At 41.0% G+C, this 25,946-nt stretch overlaps 1 protein-coding gene across 1 annotated transcript in view; it reads right to left on the minus strand.

Annotated features, from left to right (window-relative positions):
* LOC139749133 (sorting nexin-25-like) overlaps nucleotides 1-25,946 on the minus strand; it is a 455,484-nt gene that overhangs the window by 75,706 nt on the left and 353,832 nt on the right. The window contains 2 exon segments of the mRNA XM_071662758.1: nucleotides 13,053-13,239; nucleotides 13,242-13,305. Of these exon segments, the coding sequence (XP_071518859.1) occupies nucleotides 13,053-13,239; nucleotides 13,242-13,305 (251 nt within the window).

The raw sequence follows: 25,946 nt of genomic DNA on the forward strand, positions 1-25,946 counted from the left end.
TGGAGGTGAAAGGTGTGCAAGGAATAGAGTGAATTGGAACAATGTGGTATACCGGGGTCGACGTGCTGTCAATGGATTGAACCAAGACATGTGAAGCGTCCGGGGTAAACCATGGAAAGTTTTGTGGGGCCTGGATGTGGAAAGGGAGCTATGGTTTTGGTGCATTATGCATGACAGAGACTGAGTATGAACGAATGTGGCCTTTGTTGTGTTTCCCTACCACTACCTCATGCACATGCGAGGGAAGGGGGTTGCCATTTCAAGTGTAGCGGGGTGGCGACGGGAATGAATAAGGGCAGACAGTGTGAATTATGTACATGTGTATATATGTATGTTGAGATGTATAGGTATGTATATGTGCATGTGTGGACATGTATGTATGTACGTGTATGTGGGTGGGTTGGGCCATTCTTTCGTCTGTTTCCTTGCACTACCTCACTAATGCGGGAGACTGCGAAAGTATAATAGAATAAAAAATATATATTATATTCATTTTATTATACTTTGTCGCTGTCTCCTGCTTTAGCAAGGTAGTGAAAGGAAACAGATGAAAGAAAGGCCCAACCCACCCACATACACATGTACATACATACACGTCCACACACGACATATACATACCTATACATTTCAACGTATAGATATATATTCATACACAGACATATAAATAATTCATACTTGCTGCCTTTATTCATTCCCATCGCCACCCCACCATACATGAAATGACAACTCCCTTCCCCCCCCTGCATGTGCACGAGGTAGTGCTAGGAAAAGACAAAGGCCACATTCATTTACACTTAGTCTCTTACTGTCATGTATAATGCACTGAAACCACAGCTCCCTTTCCACATTCAGGCCCCCAAAAAATTTCCATTGTTTATATATATATATATATATATATATATATATATATATATATATATATATATATATATATATATATATATATATGTTTAACTTTCTAAAAGGAGAAACAGAAGGAGTCATGCGGGGAGTGCTCATCCTCCTCGAAGGCTCAGATTGGGGTGGGGTGTCTATGTGTGTGTGGATGTAACCAAGATGAGAAAAAAGGAGAGATAGGTAGTATGTTTGTGGAAAGGAACCTGGACGTTTTGGCTCTGAGTGAAACGAAGCTCAAGGGTAAAGTGGAAGAGTGGTTTGGGAATGTCTTGGGAGTAAAGTCAGGGGTTAGTGAGAGGACAAGAGCAAGGGAAGGAGTAGCAATACTCCTGAAACAGGAGTGGTGAGAGTATGTGACAGAGTGTAAGAAAGTAAATTCTAGATTGATATGGGTAAAACTGAAAGTTGATGGAGAGAGATGGGTGATTATTGGTGCATATGCACCTGGGAATGAGAAGAAAGAACCATGAGAGGAAAGTGTTTTGGGAGCAGCTGAATGAGTGTTAGTAGTTTTGATGCATGAGACCGGGTTATAGTGATGGGGGATTTGAATGCAAAGGTGAGTAATGTGGCAGTTGAGGGAATAATTGGTATACATGGGGTGTTCAGTGTTGTAAATGGAAATGGTGAAGAGCTTGTAGATTTATGTGCTGAAAAAGGACTAGTGATTGGGAATACCTGGTTTAAAAAGAGATATACATAAGTATATGTATGTAAGTAGGAAAGATGGCCAGAGAGTGTTATTGGATTATGTGTTAATTGATAGGCGTGCGAAAGAGATACTTTTGGATGTTAATGTGCTGAGAGGTGCAACTGAAGGGATGTCTCATCATTATCTTGTGGAGGAGAAAGATGAAGATTTGTAGTGGTTTTCAGAAAAGGAGAGAATGTTGGGGTGAAGAGAGTGGTGAGAGTAAGTGAGCTTGGGAAGGAGACTTGTGTGAGGAAGTACCAGGAGAAACAGAATAAAGAATGGAAAAAGGTGAGAACAAAGGAGGTAAGGGGAGTGGGGGAGGAATGGGACGTATTTAGGGAAGCAGTGATGGCATGCACAAAAGATGCTTGTGGCATGAGAAGCATGGGAGGTGGGCAGATTAGAAAGGGTAGTGAGTAGTGGGATGAAGAAGTAAGATTATTAGTGAAAGAGAAGAGAGAGGCATTTAGACGATTTTTGCAGGGAAATAATGAAAATGAGTGGGAGATGTATAAAAGAAAGAGGCAGGAGGTCAAGAGAAAGGTGCAAGAGGTGAAAAAGAGGGCAAATGAGAGTTGGGGTGAGACAGTCATTAAATCTTAGGGAGAATAAAAAGATGTTTTGGAAGGAGGTAAATAAAGTGCGTAAGATAAGGGAACAAATGGGAACTTCAGTAATGGGGGCTAATCGGGAGGTGATAACAAGTAGTGGTGATGTGAGGAGATGGAGTGAGTATTTTGAAGGTTTGTTGAATGTGTTTGATGATAGAGTGGCAGATATAGGGTGTTTTGGTTGAGGTGGTGTGTAAAGTAAGAGGGTTGGGGAAAATGATTTGGTAAACAGAGAAGAGGTAGTAAAAGCTTTGCGGAAGATGAAAGCCAGCAGGGCAGCGGGTTTGGATGGAATTGCAGTGGAATTTATTAAAAAAGGGGGTGACTGTATTGTTGACTGGTTGGTACGATTATTTAATGTATGTATGATTCATGGTGAGGTGCCTGAGGATTGGCGGAATGCTTGCATAGTGCCATTGTACAAAGGCAAAGGGGATAAGAGTGAGTGCTGAAATTACAGAGGTATAAGTTTGTTGAGTATTCCTGGGAAATTATATGGGAGGGTATTGACTGAGAGGGTGAAGGCATGTACAGAGCATCAGACTGGGGAAGAGCAGTGTGGTTTCAGAAGTGGTAGAGGATGTGTGGATCTGGTGTTTGCTTTGAAGAATGTATGTGAGAAATACTTAGAAAAGCAAAAGGATTTGTATGTAGCATTTATGGATCTGGAGAAGGCATATGATAGAGTTGATAGAGATGCTCTGTGGAAGGTATTAAGAATATATGGTGTAGGAGGGAAGTTGTTAAAGCAATAAAAAGTTTTTATCGAGGATGTAAGGCATGTGTACGTGTAGGAAGAGAGGAAAGTGATTGGTTCTCAGTGAATGTAGGTTTGCGGCAGGGGGTGTGTGATGTCTCCATGGTTGTTAAATTTGTTTATGGATGGGGTTGTTAGGGAGGTGAATGCAAGAGTTTTGGCAAGAGGGGCAAGTATGCAGTCTGTTATGGATGAGAGAGCTTGGGAAGTGAGTCACTTGTTGTTCGCTGATGATACAGCTCTGGTGACTGATTCATGTGAGAAATTGCAGAAGCTGGTGACTGAGTTTGGTAAAGTGAGTGAAAGAAGAAAGTTGAGGGTAAATGTGAATAAGAGTAAGGTTATTAGGTACAGTAGGGTTGAGGGTCAAGTCAATTGGGAGGTAAGTTTGAATGGAGAAAAACTGAAGGAAGTGAAGGGTTTTAGATATCTGGGAGTGGATTCGACAGCAGATGGAACAATGGAAGCAGAAGTGAATCATAGGGTGGGGGAGGGGGTGAAAATTCTGGGAGCCTTGAAGAATGTTTGGAAGTCGAGAACATTATCTCCGAAAGCAAAAATGGGTATGTTTGAAGGAATAGTGGTTCCAACAATGTTGTATGGTTGCGAGGCGTGGGCTATGGATAGAGTTGTGTGCAGGAGGGTGGATGTGCTGGCAATGAGATGTTTGAGGACAATATGTGGTGTGAGGTGGTTTGATCGAGTAAGTAACAATAGGGTAAGAGAGATGTGTGATAATAAAAAGAGTGTGGTTGAGAGAGCAGAAGAGGGTGTTTTGAAATAGTTTGGTTAAATGGAGAGAATGAGTGAGGAAAGATTGACCAAGAAGATATATGTGTCAGAGGTGGAGGGAACGAGGAGAAGTGGGAGACCAAATTGGATGTGGAAAGATGGAGTGAAAAAGATTTTGAGTGATTGGGGCCTGAACATGCAGGAGGGTGAAAGGCGTGCAAGGAATAGAGTGAATTGGAACGATGTGGTATACCGGGGTCGACGTGCTGTTAATGGATTTCACCAGGGTAGGTGAAGTGTCTGGGGTAAACCATGGAAAGTTGTGTGGGGCCTAAATGTGGAAAGGGAGCTGTGGTTTCGGTGCATTATTATATGACAGCTAGAGACTGAGTGTGAACGAATGGGGCCTTTGTTGTCTTTTCCTAGCGCTACCTTGCACACATGAGGGGGGGAGGAGGTTATTCCATGTGTGGCGAGGTGGCAATGGGAATGAATAAAGGCAGACATTATAAATTATGTACATGTGTATATATGTATATGTCTGTGTGTGTATATATATGTATACATTGAGATGTATAGGTATGTATATATGCATGTGGACGTGTATGTATATACATGTGTATGTGGGTAGGTTGGGCCATTCTTTTGTCTGTTTCCTTGCACATTCCGCCAATCCTCAGGTGTGCGAGGTAGCGCTGGGAAAAGACAACAAAGGCCCCATTCGTTCACACTCAGTCTCTAGCTGTCATGTAATAATGCACCGAAACCACAGCTCCCTTTCCACATCCAGGCCCTACAGAACTTTCCATCGTTTACCCCAGACGCTTCACATGCCCTGGTTCAATCCATTGACAGCACGTTAACCTCGGTATACCACATCGTTCCAATTCACTCTATTCCTTACACGCCTTTCACCTTCCTGCATGTTCAGGGCCCGATTACTCAAAATCTTTTTCACTCCATCTTTCCACCTCCAATTTGGTCTCCCACTTCTCCTCGTTCCCTCCACCTCTGACACATATATCCTCTTGGTCAATCTTTCCTCACTCATTCTCTCCATGTGACCAAACCATTTCAAAACACCCTCTTCTGCTCTCTCAACCACACTCTTTTAATTATCACACATCTCTCATACCCTATTACTACTTACTCGATCAAACCACCTCACACCACATATTGTCCTCAAACATCTCATTTCATGTACATCCACCCTCCTCCCCACGACTCTATCCATAGCCCATGCCTCGCAACTATACAACATTGTTGGAACCACTATTTTTTCAAACATAGACATTTTTGCTTTCTGAGACGATGTTCTCGACTTCCACACAATCTTCAAGGCTCCCAGAGTTTTCACCCCCTCCCCCACCCTATGATTCACTTTCGCTTCCATGGTTCCATCCGCTGTCAAATCCACTCCCAGATATCTAAAACACTTCATTTCATCCAGTTTTTCTCCATTCAAACTTACCTCCCAATTGACTTGACCCTCAATCCTACTGTACCTAATAACCTTACTCTCAAACTTACTCTCATTTACTCTCAACTTTCTTCTTTCACCCACTTTACCAAACTCAGTCACCAGCTTCTGCAATTTTTCACATGAATCAGCCACCAGCGCTGTATCATCAGCAAACAACAACTGACTCACTTCCCAAGCTCTCTCATCCACAACAGACTGCATACTTGCCCCTCGTTCCAAAACTCTTGCATTCACCTCCCTAACAACCCCATCCATAAGCAAATTAAACAACCATGGAGACATCACACACCCCTGCCGCAAACCTACATTCACTGAGAACCAATCACTTTCCTCTCTCCCTACACATACACATGCCTTACATCCTCGATAAAAACTTTTCACTGCTTCTAACAACTTGCCTCCCACACCATACATTGTTAATAACTTCCACAGAGCATCTCTATCAACTCTATCATATGCCTTCTCCAGATCCATAAATGCTGCATACAAATCCATTTGCTTTTCTAAGTATTTCTCACATACATTCTTCAAAGCAAACACCTGATCCACACATCCTCTAACACTTCTGAAACCACACTGCTCTTCCCCAATCTGATGCTCTGTACATGCCTTCACCCTCTCAATCAATCCCCTCCCATATAATTTCCCAGGAATACTCAACAAACTTTTTTTTTTTTTTTTTTTTTTTTTTTATACCTTGTCGGAAACAGACGAAAGAAATGGCCCAACCCTCCCCATACACATGTACATACACACGTCCACACACGCAAATATACATACCTACACAGCTTTCCATGGTTTACCCCGGACGCTTCACATGCCTTGATTCAATCCACTGACAGCACGTCAACCCCTGTATACCACATCGCTCCAATTCACTCTATTCCTTGCCCTCCTTTCACCCTCCTGCATGTTCAGGCCCCGATCACACAAAATCCTTTTCACTCCATCTTTCCACCTCCAATTTGGTCTCCCTCTTCTCCTCGTTCCCTCCACCTCCGACACATATATCCTCTTGGTCAATCTTTCCTCACTCATTCTCTCCATGTGCCCAAACCATTTCAAAACACCCTCTTCTGCTCTCTCAACCACGCTTTTTTTATTTCCACACATCTCTCTTACCCTTACGTTACTTACTCGATCAAACCACCTCACACCACACATTGTCCTCAAACATCTCATTTCCAGCACATCCATCCTCCTGCGCACAACTCTATCCATAGCCCACGCCTCGCAACCATACAACATTGTTGGAACTACTATTCCTTCAAACATACCCATTTTTGCTTTCCGGGATAATGTTCTCGACTTCCACACATTTTTCAAGGCTCCCAAAATTTTCGCCCCCTCCCCCACCCTATGACGCACTTCCGCTTCCATGGTTCCATCCGCTGACAGATCCACTCCCAGATATCTAAAACACTTCACTTCCTCCAGTTTTTCTCCATTCAAACTCACCTCCCAATTGACTTGACCCTCAACCCTACTGTACCTAATAACCTTGCTCTTATTCACATTTACTCTTCCACACACTTTACCAAACTCCGTCACCAGCTTCTGCAGTTTCTCACATGAATCCGCCACCAGCGCTGTATCATCAGCGAACAACAACTGACTCACTTCCCAAGCTCTCTCATCCCCAACAGACTTCATACTTGCCCCTCTTTCCAAGACTCTTGCATTTACCTCCCTAACAACCCCATCCATAAACAAATTAAACAACCATGGAGACATCACACACCCCTGCCGCAAACCTACATTCACTGAGAACCAATCACTTTCCTCTCTTCCTACACGTACACATGCCTTACATCCTCGATAAAAACTTTTCACTGCTTCTAACAACTTGCCTCCCACACCATATATTCTTAATACCTTCCACAGAGCATCTCTATCAACTCTATCATATGCCTTCTCCAGATCCATAAATGCTACATACAAATCCATTTGCTTTTCTAAGTATTTCTCACATACATTCTTCAAAGCAAACACCTGATCCACACATCCTCTACCACTTCTGAAACCACACTGCTCTTCCCCAATCTGATGCTCTGTACATGCCTTCACCCTCTCAATCAATACCCTCCCATATAATTTACCAGGAATACTCAACAAACTTATACCTCTATAATTTGAGCACTCACTCTTATCCCCTTTGCCTTTGTACAATGGCACTATGCACGCATTCCGCCAATCCTCAGGCACCTCACCATGAGTCATACATACATTAAATAACCTTACCAACCAGTCAACAATACAGTCACCCCCTTTTTTAATAAATTCCACTGCAATACCATCCAAACCTGCTGCCTTGCCGGCTTTCATCTTCCGCAAAGCTTTTACTACCTCTTCTCTGTTTACCAAATCATTTTCCCTAACCCTCTCACTTTGCACACCACCTCGACCCAAACACCCTATATCTGCCACTCTGTCATCAGACACATTCAACAAACCTTCAAAATACTCATTCCATCTCCTTCTCACATCACCACTACTTGTTATCACCTCCCCATTTACGCCCTTCACTGAAGTTCCCATTTGCTCCCTTGTCTTACGCACCCTATTTACCTCCTTCCAGAACATCTTTTTATTCTCCCTAAAATTTACTTATACCTCTGTAATTTGAGCACTCACTCTTATCCCCTTTGCCTTTGTACAATGGCACTATGCAAGCATTCCGCCAATCCTCAGGCACCTCACCATGAATCATACATACATTAAATAACGTTATCAACCAGTTAACAATACAGTGACCCCCCTTTTTTAATAAATTCCATTGCAATACCGTCCAAACCCGCTGCCCTGCCGGCTTTCATCTGCCGCAAAGCTTTTACTACCTCTTCTCTGTTTACCAAATCATTTTCCCTAACCCTCTCACTTTGCACACCACCTCGACCAAAACACCCTATATCTGCCACTCTATCAGCAAACACATTCAACAAACCTTCAAAATACTCACTCCATCTTCTCAGATCACCACTACTTGTTATCACCTCCCCATTAGCCCCCTTCACTGAAGTTCCCATTGGTTCCCTTGTCTTACGCACTTTATTTACCTCCTTCCAAAACATCTTTTTATTCTCTCTAAAATTTAATGATACTCTCTCACTCCAACTCTCATTTGCCCTCTTTTTCACCTCTTGCACCTTTCTCTTGACCTCCTGCCTCTTTCTTTTATACATCTCTCATTCATTTGCATTATTTCCCTGCAAAAATCGTCCAAATGCCTGTCTCTTCTCTTTCACTAATAATTTTACTTCTTCATCCCACCACTCACTACCCTTTATAATCTGCCCACCTCCCACGCTTCTCATGCCACAAGCATCTTTTGCTCATGTCATCACTACTTCCCTAAATACATTCCATTCCTCTCCAACTCCCCTTACATCCTTTGTTCTAACCTTTTTCCATTCTGTACTCAGTCTCTCCTGGTACTTCCTCACACAAGTCTCCTTCCCAAGCTCACTTCCTCTCATCACTCTCTTCACCCCAATATTCTCTCTTCTTTTCTGAAAACCTCTACATATCTTCACCTTCGCCTCCACAAGATGATGATCAGTCATCCCTCTAGTTGCACCTCTCAGCACATTAACATCCAAAAGTCTCTTTCGCGTGCCTATCAATCAACACGTAACCTAATAATGCTCTCTTGCTATCGCTCCTACTTACATACGTATACTTATAGATATCTCTCTTTTTAAACCAGGTATTCCCAATCACCAGTCTTTTTTCAGCACATAAATCTACAAGGTCTTCATTTCCATTCACAACACTGAACACCCAATGTACACCAGTTATTTCCTCAACTGCCACTCACCTTTGCATTCAAATCACCCATCACTATAACCCAGTCTCGTGCATCAAAACTACTAACACACTCACTCAGCTGCTCCCAAAACACTTGCCTCTCATGATGTTTCTTCTCATGCTCAGGTGCATATGCACCAATAATCAGCCATCTCTCTCCATCCAGTTTCAGTTTTACCCATATGAATCTAGAGTTCACTTTCTTACACTATCACATACTCCCACCACTCCCATTTCAGAAGCAGTGCTACTCCTTCCCTTGCTCTAGTCCTCTCACTAACCCCTGGCTTTACTCCCAAACCACTCTTCCCCTTTACCCTTGAGCTTTGTTTCACTCAGAACCAAAACATCCAGGTTCCTTTCCTCAAACATACTACCTATCATATCAAAACAAAAATGAAAATAAGAATTACAGTTGTTCAAGTTTGTGTTAAGATTAGTTCCATCTTGTAGAACTGGCTAGTCAGTGCACTTAAAGCATCCCTGTAATTGTTTCCTACTCTCAGCATCCCATTTTCTAATTGTTACCTCTTTACATTTTTCTCTTTTCAACACTTGCATATAGGTTGGTATACAAAACAGCATGTTGTGATCTCCATTTCTGAGAGGGGGTCTTTTCAAAACATGATAGCTGTTTTTTACACTGCAGTACATCTTATCCAGAGTATTATGTTCCCTGGTAGTGCATTTTACTGTTTGCTCATGTGATGGAACATTATCCTGAAGGTTACAATGGTCAAAATAACCTGAAATTATCCTTATGCTCTCTGGGCATTCCAGGGGGAATGTACACAGTGAAAAATAAAAAACTTGGCCAAATTCCTGGGGATGGTAAAAAGGCCGACCTGATATCACTGGGAATTCAATGTCTATCATTTATATAAACAGCTACTCCACCTCCTCATTCCTTGACAATACCTCTCCTATCTGATCTTAGTAGTAGAAAACTGTCTATGTTCACTGTGCCATCAATAATACTGGTTTGTAGCTAGGCTTCCATAAGAAAGTATGTGAGCTTGGAAAAATAGACTTGTGTGAAGAAATACCAGGAAAGACTGCATGTGGAATGGCAAAAGCTGAGAGCGAAAAAAGCAAGGGGAGTGGGTAAAGTATGAGAGGTAATTGGGAAGCAGTGCTGGCATGTGCAAAAGAAGTACTATGGATGCAGAAAGAGTGAGTTGGGCAGGTGAGAAAAGGGAGTAAGTAGTGGGATGAGGAAATAAAGTTGCTTCTGAAATAGAAGAGATGTGTATGGGGAGTAATTACTGGCAAGGAATGTGAGTGATTAAGAGATGTGAAAGAGGAAATGGCAGATAAAAAGGAAGGTGCAGAGGGATGAAAAATAGGGTGAATGAAATGTGAGGTAAGCAAGTATCAGGAAACTTCAGAGAGAAGAAAATGTTTTGGCAGGAGGTTAACAGTGTGACAATAACAAGAGAAATGGAAACATCAGTAAAATGGACAAATGGGCAAGCAGTAACAGGCAGTGATGACCTGTCTTGTTTTCACCTTCTCAAAAGCATGTGTAGGAAAGCTGCTAACCACACAAAATAGTGCACTCAGAACATTCACTGGCTGCCTAACAACTGCAAACACTCAACGCCTACACAATGAAACAAAGATTCTCCAAAAAAGTTCTATCTCATCATGCTCAGCACTCATTTCGATACAACTGCAACAAACCTCTCCCACTCAAACCTTTTTTATAACTATCAACTCACAAGTAGATATAAAAACTTTAACACTATGTCACACTTCGGTAACCTCTGCTCACTGATCTCCCCCACCCCCAACAAAATAAGAATGACAAAACACATACACAATGAAATAACCAGACAAGCACTGAACAAATGACTTCCCAACTAATTCTGAAATTCCATCATATCATATACAGCCATCAGAAACCACACTCCCCAAACATAGGTCACAATTTCCCATCTATGCTCAGAATATCACCCATCATTACAACACTACAAGCATCATTTCAACATATCCCAAGATCCTGCATGCCCACCCATGATGCAACTACTATAAAGAAGACACCAGGCACTTACTACTTGACTGCCCTTCACTCTCTACACCCAAACGCATATGCAACATCACATCACTTTATGACTTGTGGTCCCAACTGAGTGCTGCAGGAGCCTCATAAAGATTGAAGTGATTCCTTGGGCAAAAAGTTAGTATATATACACACACGATAATGTATGTCCTCCACAATCTTGCAGTACCCCTAGACCTTGTAACATCCTCAAGAAAATTCACTCTACAGTCTCTTTCCATTTCTGACCAAACAACTCCCAATTCAAATCCTTCCAACACTTTCTCCTCCCACATTCTTAGCCTAGGTTATGCATTTTTCCTATTCCAAGCATATCCTACCTACCGTGCTTAAATACCTTTATCAATTCTCCTCTCTTCTCTTTGTCTTTCATGCTAATGAGAGATAAAGTGATCCTGACACTGTAATCTCATCTTCTCCACCCCATCCCTGCCCATAAACCTTCCCACCACTAAATTACTTTCTCCTGCTGCCAGCCATGAAAAGCCATTGGGAGAGGGCAAACCAAGCGTTATCTAGGCCAGGGCACAACAATTAGTTTTCCAGCCAAAATGGCTCTCATACATTTAAAAACCTTGAGTAAAAATGCTATTGTCTCAGAGAAAAAGAGTAAGAAAATAAAATCTTTCACTGCAAAAAATGTGAAAAAAGATTCATAGGGGGAAACATATCAAAACTTCTGCTATAAGCAAAAAAATCTTAAAGATAAAATGGGTGAGAAACTGCAGAAGCCGGTGACTGAGTTTGGTAAAGTGTGTGAAAGAAGAGAGCCCAGAGTAAATGTGAATAAGAGCAAGGTAATTAGGTACGGTAGAGTTGAGGGACAAGTCAATTGGGAGATAAGTTTGAATGAAGAAAAACTGGACGAAGTGAAGTGTTTTAGATATCTAGGAGTGGATTCGGCAGCAGATGGAACCATGGAAGCAGAAGTGAGCCACAGGGTGGGGGAGGGGATGAAAGTTCTGGGAGCACTAAAAAATGTGTGGAAGGTAAGAACATTATCTCAGAAAGCAAAAATGGGTATGTTTGAAGGAATGGTCATTCCAACAATGTTATATGGTTGCAAGGCATGGGCTATAGCCAGGGTTGTGCACAGGAGGGTGGATGTGTTGAAAATAAGATGTCTGAGGACAATATGTGGTGTGAGGTGGTTTGATCGAGTAAGTAACAAAAGGGTAAGAGAGATGTGTGGTAATAAAAAGAGTCTGGTTGAGAGAGCAGAAGAGGGTGTATTGAATTGTTTGGTCACATGGAGAGAATGAGTGAGGAAAGATTGACCAAGAGGATATATGTGTCAAAGGTGGAAAGAACGAGGAGAATTGGGAGACCAAATTGGAGGTGGGAGGATGGAGTGAAAAAGATTTTGAGCAATCAGGGCCTGAACATGAAGAAGGGTGAAAGGCGTGCAAGGGATAGAGTGAATTGGAATGATGTGGTATACCAGGGTCAATGTGCTGTCAATGGATTGAACCAGGACATGTGATGCATCTGGGGTAAACCATGGAAAGTTTTGTGGGGCCTGGATGTGGAAAGAGAGCTGCAGTTTCGGTGCATTATACATGAAAGCTAGAGACTGAGTGTGAACGAATGTGGCCTTTGTTGTCTTTTCCTAGCGCTACCTTGCGCACATGCAGGGGGAGGGGGTTGTCATCTCATGTATGATGGGGTGACGACAGGAATGAATAAGGGCAGACAGTATGAATCATGTACATGTGTACATATGTCTATGTCTGTGTGTATATATATGTATACGCTGAGATGTATAGGTATGTATATGTGCGTGTGTGGATGTGTATGTATATACATGTGTATGTGGGTGGGTTGGGCCATTCTTTCATCTGTTCCCTGCACTACCTTGCTAACGCGGGAGACAGCGAGAAAGTATAATAAAAAAATTTGAAAAATAAAATCCATCTTTATATTCAGTATACTTATGGACAAAACAGCATGCAATACCTGATAACATAAAAACCTGTGAAACAAACATTTTAGTATCATAAGTATCTCACCATAATTTTCTGTGTAGATCAATAAGCTGTGGCAATTTCCTGACAATAACCCAGCCGTGTGCAGGACCAGAATTCGTAACGGAAGACTCTAGGCTATCTAATGCAGTGGAGGATGTGGAAGATGATGATGATGATGATGTAGATGATGTCAGAACAGATGCAGAGGAAAGGTCTTGACACGAAGAGATCTTATTTCTTCAGAATTCAGGTGAACTAGAAGCACCAAGTGAGGTATATCTTTTTCCTCAACTAACTGGAAGAGAAAAAATATCAAGAAACATGAAAACAATTATAACATAAAGAAAAAGCTCATCAATGCAGTTTTACATATATATAGGCCCATTTACATTTACTCTTGTTAGCCTTAGGGTGTCCTACTCTCTGTAAACATCCTAACATACTGTATTCTCACTGAATAGCATAAGTGTAATCAATGTTTTTTCCAGCAATATAAACATATCCTGGGGATATGTTTATATTGATTTATCCCTGGGGATAGGGGGAGAAAGAATACTTCCCATGCATTCCTCACGTGTCGCAGAAGGCGACTAAAGGGGATGGGAGCGGGGGCTGGAAACCCTCCCCTCCTTGTATTATAACTTTCTAAAAGGGGAAACAGAAGAAGGAGTCATGTGGGGAGTGCTCATCCTCCTCGAAGGTTCAGATTGGGATGTCTAAATGTGTGTGGATGTAACCAAGATGAGAAAAAAAGAGAGACAGGTTGTATGTTTGAGGAAAGGATCCTGAATGTTTTGGCTCTGGGTGAAAGGAAGCTCAAGGGTAAAGGGGAAAAGTGGTTTGGGAGTGTCTTGGGAGTAAAGTCAGGGGTTAGTGAGAGGACAAGAGCAAGGGAAAGAGTAGCACTACTCCTGAAACAGGAGTGATGGATATGGGTAAAACTGAAATTTGATGGAGAGAGATGGGTGATTATTGGTGCATATGCACCTGGGCATGAGAAGAAAGATCATGAGAGGCAAGTGTTTTGGGAGCAGCTAAGTGAGTGTGTTAATAGTTTTGATGCATGAGATCGGGTTATAGTGATGGGTGATTTGAATGTAAAGGTGAGTAATGTGGCAGTTGAGGGAATAATTGGTGTACATGAGGTGTTCAGTGTTGTAAATAGAAATGGTGAAGAGCTTGTAGATTTATGTGCTGAAAAAGGACTGGCGATTAGGAATACCTGGTTTAAAAGGAGAGCTATACATAAGTATAAGTATGTAAGTAGGAGAGATCGCCAGACAGCGTTATTGGATTACGTGTTAATTGATAGGCGCGTGAAAGAGATACTTTTGGATGTTAATGTGCTGAGAGGTGCAACTACAGGGATGTCTGATCATCATCTTGTGGAGGCAAAGGTGAAGATATGTAGAGGTTTTCAGAAAAGAAGAGAGAATGTTGGGGTGAAAAGAGTGGTGAGAGTAACTGAGCTTGGGAAGGAGACTTGCAAGATGAAGTACCAGGAGAGACTGAGTACAGAATGGAAAAAGTTGCGAACAAAGGACGTAAGGGGAGTTGGGGAGGAATGGGATGTATTTAGGGAAGCAGTGATGGCTTGCGCAAATAATGTTTGTGGCATGAGAAGCGTGGGAGGTGGGCAGATTATAAAGGGTAGTGAGTGGTGGGATGAAGAAGTAAGATTATTAGTGAAAGAGAAGAGGGAGGCATTTGGACGATTTTTGCAGGGAAATAATGCAAATGAGTTGGAGATGTATAAAAGAAAGAGGCAGGAGGTGCAAGAGAAATGAGAGTTGGGGTGAGAGAGTATCATTAGATTCTAGGGAGAATAAAAAGATGTTTTGGAAGGAGGTAAATAAAGTGCATAAGACAAGGGAACAAATGGGAACATCAGTGAAGGGAGCTAATGGGGAGGTGATAACAAGTAGTGGTGATGTGAGAAGATGGAGTGAGTATTTTGAAGGTTTGTTGAATGTGTTTGATGATAGAGTGGGATATAGGGTGTTTAGGTCGAGGTGGTTTGCAAAGTGAGAGGGTTAGGGAGAATGATTTGGTAAGCAGAGAAAAGGTAGTGAAAGTTTTGCAGAAGATGAAAGCTGGCAAGGCAGCAGGTTCGGATGGTATTGCAGTGGAATTTATTAAAAAAGGGCGTGACTGTACTGTTGACTGGTTGGTAAGGTTATTTAATGTATGTATGACTCATGGTGAGGTGCCTGAGGACGGGCAGAATGCTTGCATAGTGCCATTGTGCAAAGGCAAAGGGGATAAGAGTGAGTGCTCAAATCACAGAGGTATAAGTTTGTTGAGTATTCCTGGGAAATCATAGGATAAGAGTGAGTGCTCAAATCACAGAGGTATAAGTTTGCTGAGTATTCCTGGGAAATCATATAGGAGGGTATTGATTGAGAGGATGAAGGCATGTACAGAGCATCAGATTTGGAAAGAGCAGTGTGTTTCAGAAGTGGTAGAGGATGTGTGGATCAGGTGTTTGCTTTGAAAAATGTATGTGAGAAATACTTAGAAAAGCTAATGATTTGTATGTAGCATTTATGGATCTGGAGAAGTCATATGATAGAGTTGATAGAGATGCTCTGTGGAAGGTATTAAGAATATATGGTGTGGGAAGTAAGTTGTTAGAAGCAGTGAAAAGTTTTTATCAAGAATGTAAGGCATGTGACTGTATTGTTGACTGGTTGGTAAGGTTATTGGCAGAATGCTTGTATAGTGCCACTGTACAAAGGCAAAGGGGATAAAAGTGAGTGCTCAAATTACAGAGGTATAAGTTTCTTGAGTATTCCTTGGAAATGATATGGGAGGGTATTGATTGAGAGGGTGAAGGCATGTACAGAGCATCAGATTGGAGAAGAGCAGTGTGGTTTCAGAAGTGGTAGAGGATGTGTGGATCAGGTGTTTGCTTTGAAGAATATATGTGAGAAATACTTAGAAAAGCAAATGGATTTGTATGTAGCATCAATGGATCTGGAGAAGGCATATGATAGAGTTAATAGAGATGCTCTGTGGAAGGTATTAAGAATATATGGTATGGGAGGTAAGATGTTAGAAGCAGTGAAAGGTTTTTATCGAGGATGTAAGGCATGTGTACAGGTAGGAAGAGAGGAAAGTGATTGGTTCTCAGTGAATGTAGGTTTGCGGCAGGGGTGTGTGATGTCTCCATGGTTGTTTAATTTGTTTATGAATGGGGTTGTTAGGGAGGTGAATGCAAGAGTTTTGGAAAGTGGGGCAAGTGTGCAGTCTTGTGGATGAGAGAGCTTGGGAAGTGTCAGTTTTTGTTCGCTGATGATACAGCACTGGTGGCTAATTCATGTGAGAAACTGCAGAAGTTTGGTAAAGTGTGTGAAAGAAGAAAGCTGAGAGTAAATGTGAATAAGAGCAAGGTTATTAGGTATAGTAGGGTTGAGGGACAAGTCATTTGTGAGGTAAGTTTGAATGGATAAAAACTGGAGGAAGTGAAGTGTTTTAGATATTTGGGAGTGGATTTGACAGCGGATGGAACCATGGAAGCAGAAGTGAATCATAGGGTGGGGGAGGGGGCGAAAGTTCTGGGAGCATTGAAGAATGTGTGGAAGTCGAGAACGTTATCTCGGAAAGCAAAAATGGGTATATTTGAAGGAATAGTGGTTCCAACAATGTTATATCATTGTGAGGCATGGGTTATAGACAGAGTTGTGCGGAGAAGGATGGATGTGCTGGAAATGAGATGTTTGAGGACAATATGTGGTGTGAGATGGTTTGATTGAGTAAGTGATAATAGGGTAAGAGGGATGTGTGGTAATAAAAAGAGTGTGGTTGAGAGAGCAGAAGAGGGTGTTTTGAAATGGTTTGGTCACATGGAGAGAATGAGAGAGGAAAGATTGACAAAGAGGATATATGCGTCAGAGGTGGAGGGAATGAGGAGAAGTGGGAGACCAAATTGGAGGTGGAAAGATGGAGTGAAAAAGCTTCTGAGTGATTGGGGCATGAACATGCAGGAAGGTGAAAGGCGTGCAAGGAATAGAGTGAACTGGAACGATGTGGTATACCGGGGTCGATGTGCTGTCAATGGATTGAACCAGGGCATGTGAAGCATCTGGTGTATACCATGGAAAATTCTGTGGGGCCTGGATGTGGAAAGGGAGCTGTGGTTTCGGTGCATTATTACATGACAGCTAGAGACTGAGTGTGAACGAATGTGGCCTTTGTTGTCTTTTCCTGGCGCTACCTTGCACACATGCAGGGGAAGGGGTTGTTTTTTTCATGTGTGGCGGGATGGTGATGGGAATGTATAAAGGTAGACAGTATGAATTATGTACATGTGTATATATATGTATATGTCTGTGTGTATATATATATTATACGTTGAGATGTATAGGTATGTATATTTGCGTGAGTGGATGTGTATGTATATACATGTGTATGTGGGTGGGCTGGGCCATTCTTTTGTCTGTTTCCTTGCGCTACCTCGCTAACGTGGGAGACAGCAACAAAGCAAAAAAAAAAAAAAAAAAGAAAAGAAAAACATATCCAAGATTTTACCTTCATGTGATACTAAATCTTTTTGAATATAAAGCTAATTACATTTTGGAAAGAGTTCACAACTAACAACATTTTAACCCTCTCTATATAAATTATTGCAAGAGGAAATTAACTAGTTTCAAAGCATTGGAATGTTTAGTGCAGTTACAGCAATAAATCTTTCTATTTGCCTTTAGTAATCTGTTCCCATTATATGGGGCGGATCAAGTGCATACAGGAAAGCAATTCTAGGTAGAAACGAGGTCCCTAACTCCAACTCCATTAGCAAGCAAATGACATGAACTCTAAATTCTCTTGGAGCAGTGTTGCTACCTTGATACATAAATCACACACTACTAAAATCAACTAGCTTACAGACTCAAAATCTATCCATTACCTTTAATTCTCTTCCCACTTACACTGGGTGGATGAAGTGCATACAGCCTCACACCTTTTGTGTATCTTCTAGTCATATCTTGTGTAATGAAGTAAATTACTTTTACACAACTGAAGCAGTTATATCATTCACTCTGCACACACAACATGTCTCTACTACACATTATAAAATAATTCATCTTGGATCCTCAAAGAAAATAATACCATTAACTTTCATAGTTCGTTCATTTAATCACTTCAAATCTTTCATGAGTTACCTTTCCCTTTGTGTTTTTAAACACAATCATGAATCTTCATCCTCCTAATTCTAAAGATAGTGCCCAACCCACCTAACAGTTATAATTTTGAGGTATTACATGCAATTCTTACTAAATCTAGAACCTTTGAAGTACTGTTTGTGCAAATTGGAAACAAGGAAAAAAAATATGACTATCAAAACCTCACAATGCAAAAGAAACTATTTTCTTTACTTGCCTAAGAAATTTTCTCCAATAAATTTCCAATATGCCCAGATTTAGGCTACTTGGACTGCCTTTATCTGCAGAAAGAATTTCATGAATTTTGAGTAAAAGTGACCTTTTCCTGCATTCAGGAACGGATCAGCTACAAAGACTTTTGCTTTACTAGGGCAATAATCAAATTAGCTTACAGTGTTTGAAACTCCAACTATCTACATTCAACATCTGAAAGACTGTTGATCATGTTCAACCAATTACAAACTATTATAAAAAAAAAAAAAAATAGAGCAAGGTTGAACTTCAAACAAGAGCTATCCCTACCTTCTCACTCCATGCAGAAAGTTTTGATATAATTGGAGCTGTACTTCTAAATCTTTATTTATTAATTCATTCATTATTTATTCTATTTTGTTTTGTCGCTGTCTTCGCGTTAGCGAGGTAGCGTAAGGAAACAGACAAAAGAATGGCCCAACCCACCCTTATACACATGTGTATACACACACGTCCACACACTCAAATATAAAAACCTATACATCTCAACGTATACATATATATACACACACAGACATATACATACATACACATGTACATAATTCATACTGTCTGCCTTTATTCATTCCCATCGCCACCTCGCCACACATGAAATAACAACCCCCTCCCCCTCATGTGTGCGAGGTAGTGCCAGGAAAAGACAACAAAGGCCCCATTCGTTCACACTCAGTCTCTAGCTGTCATGTAATAAAGCACCGAAACCACAGCTTCTAAATCTTAGCTAACCATTAAAAACTGAAATTTTCTGGCAAACCAGGTGACTTTGGGATACACTCTATCTAATATTGACTGCTGTTAATCCATGTTCATCTTAAACAGAACTGTCTAGCCTTTTCACACTACAATGAGCCAGAAATATGCATTCCTTCACTTCTGCAGTGTTCAGGCACTCATACATCATTTAAAGAAAAGCCTTGCCAACAATGCTTTGTGCACTGATTTACACTTGGCCAGGCCCTTTTTTGTATCACTGTCAGCACAAAATTTTAAGACCTTGTCCATTTCATAAACTGTTGTGTTTCCAACACCATTCTGTTCAATGAGTTCCCATGCTGAGTGTGTCTTGTTTTTGTAATATTTCAGCTTTTTGGAAGACTAAGTATAAAGCACTTTAAATCTACTACTAAATGGATTCTCGAGCTATGTAGACTTTTGGAATATGTAGTTTTGAGTTTTGACTGCGGGTCACCTTCAATTATGTGAAAATTGAAGGCAAACTTCATTAGATAACAATACGACTTAAGTAATCTAAAAGCCCCAGCACTGGGTACGAAAATGATGTTAGCAAACATTTGTAATGAAAGCAATCTGCTTATCTTGGGGAATTCTAAAATACCAGTAGTCCTAAGTACAGTCCTATTACTGTCTAACAATGCCTCAAAACAATTAACTGTGAAACCTATTCACTGTGTAAATAAATACAACTTAATTTTAGCTACAAATGTGGATCTTATCAGCAATGTTGTGGCTGAAGAATGTTTGATATATGGCTGCTGACAAATCAACTTTGATGTTGCTCTCAATATCTCCAAACCATTTCACTGTGAGAAAGAAGGAAGTTCAGGATAAATGCAAACAAAAGCAAGGTTATTAGGTTTAGTGGGGAAGAGGGACAGGTTCGCTGGGGCATGAGTTACAGTGGAGAAAATTTACAGGAAGTGGAGTTTTCGATATCTGGGAGTAGCCATGGCAGCAACTGGAATCATGGAAATGGAAGTGAGTTATATGGTGGGTGAGGGGGCGAAGGTCCTGGGAGCAGTGAGGAAGTGTAGAAAGAGAAGATGATATCTGACAGGGCAAAAATTGGTATGGTTGAACGTATAGTAATCCCAATGTTGTTTGGATTTGATGGATGGGCTACAGAAGAGAATGTGCAGAGAAGAATGGAAAAGAAATGCCTGAGGACAATATGTGGTGTGAGGTAGTGTGATTAAGTGATAAAAGGGCATGAGAGAAGTATGGTAATAAAAGGAATGTGGTTGAGAAAGCTGAAGTGTGTAATGAAAAGATTTGGCCAAATAGAAAGAATTAGTGATGAAAGGGTTACAAAGAAATATACATGTCAGGAATTGAGGAAAAAAGAAGGGGGAGATCAAACTGGAGATGGAATGAAAGAGTGAGAAAAATGTTGATTAGTCAGGGCTCAAACATGCAAGAGGGTGAAAGGTATTCAAGGGGTAGAGTGAACTGGAGCAATCTGATATAAGGGGGTCAACATGCTGTCAATGGACTGAGTGAGGTGATGTGAAACAGCCACAGGAAACTATGAAAAGATCTGAAGGACCTGATTGTGGATAATAGAACCGTCATTTTGGTGCATTGTATATGACAGCTAGAGAATGAAGGTGAGCAAATGAGACCTTTTCTTCATCTGTTCCCGGTGCTACCTAGCTAAAGCGAGAAACGATGGACAAGTATGAAACGAAAAGGATGATCTAAGAAATTTGAATTGAGTGATTACAAAAACATTCAAAGAAGTTCACTCTCATGGTTGAAGACAATACCATATGAACCTAGAAAGCTACCTATGCTACAGTGGTAGCTGCTGAAAAACTGCATTATACAACATGCAAGACAAGAGAGGGGATACAATGAGGCAGTCAAGACCAATGTCTTTCATCGATGTATAAGCCAAGTGGTTAGCACAATGTGCTAACATTGCCACCATGGCTAAATCTCGTCGAAGATATGTAGGTAGGTACCATGTACCACAGATTTGCCCATGCTCTAAGACCTTTGTATTCATCTCTCTCTCTACTCTGTCCATTGACAGATGAATATCCTAACCATAACAGAACATAAATTCAAATACAGGTAAAAAGTGTCCCTAAAAGAACACAGAAATCAATAATGATAAAGTAAACAGATACTGAGATTCTCAAAAAGTAAACAAGAACAATAACACAGATTGAGTGTCTCTAATCTGAAAATCTGAAATCTGAAATGCTCCAAAATCCAAAACTTTTTGAGCAGTAACATGACATTACAAGTGGAAAATTCCACACCTGACCTCATTTGCCCACGCTAGGCTCTGACACTCTGTTGACACCTGTTTGTTACAAACCATTGTTACCGCCATACCTATGTGCATTACTCACTATGTCTTTTGCTTATTCTCCAGGGTCCATCAGTAAGCTGGAAGACATGGATATCATTGTTTTTAATATCGATAACGAAGCTCCAGTTGTTCCTTCACTGACCAATAGTAAAATAGCTGAAATGGTTCTGAATCAAGGTGATTATGATAATAGAGATGAAGAGGCTGACTTTGTTATCACTGCAGAAAAAGTGTCTATAGAAGACATTGTGAAAATGTGTGATGGACTTACTAATAGACTAGAGCAGGGCAAGTTCATAAGAGAACGAGATATCATGTCAGTTTATAAAATCAAAGAGAGGATTCTAAGTCAAAAACCATTGTTGATGAGGCAGATGACTCTGGAAGGAAAACCATTGTTGATGAGGCAGATGACTCTGGAAGGAAACTTAAAAAAAGCCATCCATCAGAATGCCTCCTCATCCCTACAGGACCCACTTCCTGATCCCTCAACTTCTGATGTTCTTTCTCACTATGATGTCAACAGTGATGTACCCTCCCCCTCAAGTTTCTCGGCCATATGCAGCTCTAGTACCTGATGCTGCATTCATATTCTTTAGTAAGCAGAGATCAATTTTTTTGGTAAGTGCAAAACATTATTTTCATTTGAAATCTGAATTTCATAAACTAAAATGCCATGTTGGAAAGTTACATGACCAGCAACGATATTGCATTGAAATTTTTCTGTTTTCATTACATTTACAACTATAATTATTATGAATGAAATGATTATTTGGTCTTATATCTCAAATAAAATACCGTATTCTGTAAATTTTTAATCACAACACAGCATTGTAGGTGAAACTGAAACCCTGCAGTTGTTTTCGTTGTAATTTTCTAACAGCTGATACAAGTATTCTGCTAATGCTACTGTGCTGTTTAGTTACACTAAACACATTATTTTTTCATTGTATCAGTGGTGTTTCATATTTCTTTTACAGTTAAGTACTTATGTGTAAATAGGTGTATGAAAATGATTGCTTATCAGTAGCATATAAATTCAGAATCAGGAATGAAGGTGATGCAAAACAACCTAAGATTGTCCACATGGGTGGATGAGGTTGATACCTTTCTGATAGTTTGGTGTTACACAAACTTTGTTTCAAATGCAAAATTATCAAAAATATTGTATAAATTACCTTCAAGCTATATGTATAAGGTTTATATGAAACATGAATGGATTTTGTGAGAGGATTAGGGAGAATGATTTGGTAAACAGAGAAGAGGTAGTAAAAGCTTTGTGGAAAATGAAAGCCAGAAAGGCAGCGGGTTTGGATGGTATTGCAGTGGAATCTATTAAAAAGAGGATGACTGTATTGTTGACTGGTTGTTAAGGTTATTTAATGTATGTATGACTCATGGTGAGGTGCCTGAGGACTGGCAGAATGCTTGTATACTGCCATTGTACAAAGGCAAAGGGGATAAGAGTGAGAGCTCAAATTACAGAGGTATAAGTTTGTTGAGTATTCCTGGGAAATTATATGGGAGGGTATTGATTGAGAGGGTGAAGGCATGTACAGAGCATCAGATTGGGAAAGAGCAGTGTGGTTTCAGAAGTGGTAGAGGATGTGTGGATCAGGTATTTGCTTTGAAAAATGTATGTGAGAAACACTTAGAAAAACAAATGGATTTGTATGCAGCATTTATGGATCTGGAGAAGGCATACGATAGAGTTGGTAGAGATGCTCTGTGGTATTTGGAATATATGGTGTGGGAGGCAAGTTGTTAGAAGCAGTGAAAAGTTTTTATCGAGGATGTAAGGCATGTGTACGTGTAGGAAGAGAGGAAAATGATTGGTTCTCAATGGATGGGTTTGTTAGGGAGGTGAATGCAAGAGTTTTGGAGAGAGGGGCAAGTATGCAGTCTGTTTTGGATGAGAGGGCTTGGGAAGTGAGTCAGTTGTTGTTAGCTGATGATACAGCGCTAGTGGCTGATTCGGGTGAGAAATTGCAGAAGTTGGTAAGTGAGTTTGGTAAAGTGTGTGAAAGAAGAAAGCTGAGAGTAAATGTGAATAAGAGCAAGGTTATTAGGTTCAGTAGGGTTGAGGGTCAAGTCAATTGGGAGGTAAGTTTGAATGGAGAAAAACTGGAGGAAGTGAAGTGTTTTAGATATCTGGGAGTGGATTTGGCAGTGAATGGAACCATGGAAGCGGAAGTGAGTCACAGGGTGGGGGAAGGGGCGAAAGTTTTGGAAGCGTTGAAAAATGTGTGGAAGGCGAGAACATTATCTCGAGAAGCAAAAATGGGCATGTTTGAAGGAATAGGGGTACCAACAATATCATATGGTTGTGAGGTGTGGGCTATAGACAGAGTTGTGTGGAGAAGGCTGGATGTATTGGAAATGAGATGTTTGAGGACAATATGTGGTGTGAGGTGGTTTGATCAAGTAACTAATGAAAAGGTAAGAGTGATGTGTGGTAATAAAAAGAGTGTGGTTGAGAGCAGAAGAGGGTGTTTTGAAATGGTTTGGTCACATGGAGAGAATGAGTGAGGAAAGATTGACAAAGAGGATATATGTGTCAGAGGCGGAGGGAACGAGTAGAAGTGGGAGACCAAAATGGAGGTGGAAAGAAGGAGTGAAAAAGATTTTGAGCAATCGGGGCCTGAACATGCAGAAGGGTGAAAGGCACGCAAGGAATAGAGTGAATTGGAACGATGTGGTATACCGGGGTCGACGTGCTGCTAATGAATTGAACCAGGGCATGTGAAGCGTCTGGGGTAAACCATGGAAAGTTTTGTGAGGCCTGGATGTGTAAAGGGAGCTGTGGTTTCGGTGCATTATACATGACAGCTAGAGACTGGGTGTGAACGAATGTGGCCTTTGTCTTTTCCTAGCGCTAACTCATGTGCATGCGGGGGGAGGGGTGGTGTCATTTCATGTGTGGCAGGGTGGCGATGGGAATGAATAAGGCCAGACAGTGTGAATTATGTACATGTGTATATATGTCTGTGTATGTATATATATGTATACGTTGAAATATATATGTATGTTTATGTTCCTATGAGTCCACAGGGAAAATGAAACACAAAAAGTTCCCAAGTGCACTTTCGTGTAATAATCACATCATCAGGGGAGACACAAGAAAGAAATATAACAGTCAGTTGATATACATTGAAGAGATGAAGCTAGGATGCCATTTGGTAAACATGTGATTGTCCAAAACGACAATGTGAGTCACAGGGTGGGGGAGGGGGCGAAGGTTCTGGGGGTATTGAAGAATGTGTGGAAGGTGAGAACATTATCTCGGGGAGCTAAGATGGGTATGTTTGAAGGAATATTGGTTCCAGCAATGTTATGTGGTTACGTGGCATGGGCTATAGTTAGAGTTGTACAGAGGAGAATGGATGTGTTGGATATGAAATGCTTGAGGACAATATGTGGTGTGAGGTTGTTTCATTAAGTAATGAAAGGGTAAGAGAGATGTGTGGTAATAAAAAGAGTGTGGTTGAGAGACCAGAAGAGGGTGTGTTTAAATGGTTTTGTAACATGGAGAGAATGAGTAGGAAGGATTGACAAAGAGGATATATGTGTCAGAGATAGAGGGAGTGAGGAAAAGCAGAAACCAAATTGGAAGTGGAAGGATGGAGTGAAAAGGAATTTGAGCCATTGGGGCCTGAACATACAGGAGGTTGAGAGGTGTGAAAGGAATAGAGTGAATTGGAATGATGTGGTATACTGGGGTCAACGTGCTGTCAATGGATTGAACCAGGGCATGTGAAGCATTTGGGGTAAACCATGGAAAGTTTTGTGGGGCCTGGATGTGGAAAGGAGGCTGTGGTTTCGATGCATTACAAATGATAGCTAGAGACTGTGAACAAATGTGGCCATTTTTTGTTTTTTCCTAGTGCTACCTTGCCTGCTTGCAATGGGTAGGTTGATGCTATTTCATGTGTAGCGGGGTGGTAACAGGAATGGATGAAGGCATAGATTACCCCAGACACTTCACATGCCCTGGTTCAATCCATTGACAGCACATCGACCCCAGTATACCACACCATTCCATTTCATGCTTTTCCTCGCACACATTTCTCCCTCCTCTATGTTCAGGCCCTGATCACTCAGAATCTTTTTCACTCCATCCTTCCACCTCCAATTTGGTCTCCCACTTCTCGTTCCCTCCACCTCTGACACATATATCCTCTTTGTCAATCTTTCCTCACTAATTCTCTCCATGTGACCAAACCACTTCAATACACCCTCTTCTGCTCTCTCAACCACACACTTTTTATTACCACACATCTCTCTTACCCTTTCATATATATATATATATATATATATATATATATATAGTGGGGTGCCTAAATGTGTGTGGATGTAACCAAGATGTGAAAAAAGGAGAGATAGGTAGTATGTTTGAGGAAAGGAACCTGGATGTTTTGGCTCTGAGTGAAACGAAGCTCAAGGGTAAAGAGGAAGAGTGGTTTG

The sequence above is a fragment of the Panulirus ornatus genome, chromosome 6 (genome assembly GCF_036320965.1).
Source record: "Panulirus ornatus isolate Po-2019 chromosome 6, ASM3632096v1, whole genome shotgun sequence".
Classification (NCBI taxonomy): Eukaryota; Metazoa; Arthropoda; class Malacostraca; order Decapoda; family Palinuridae; genus Panulirus; species Panulirus ornatus.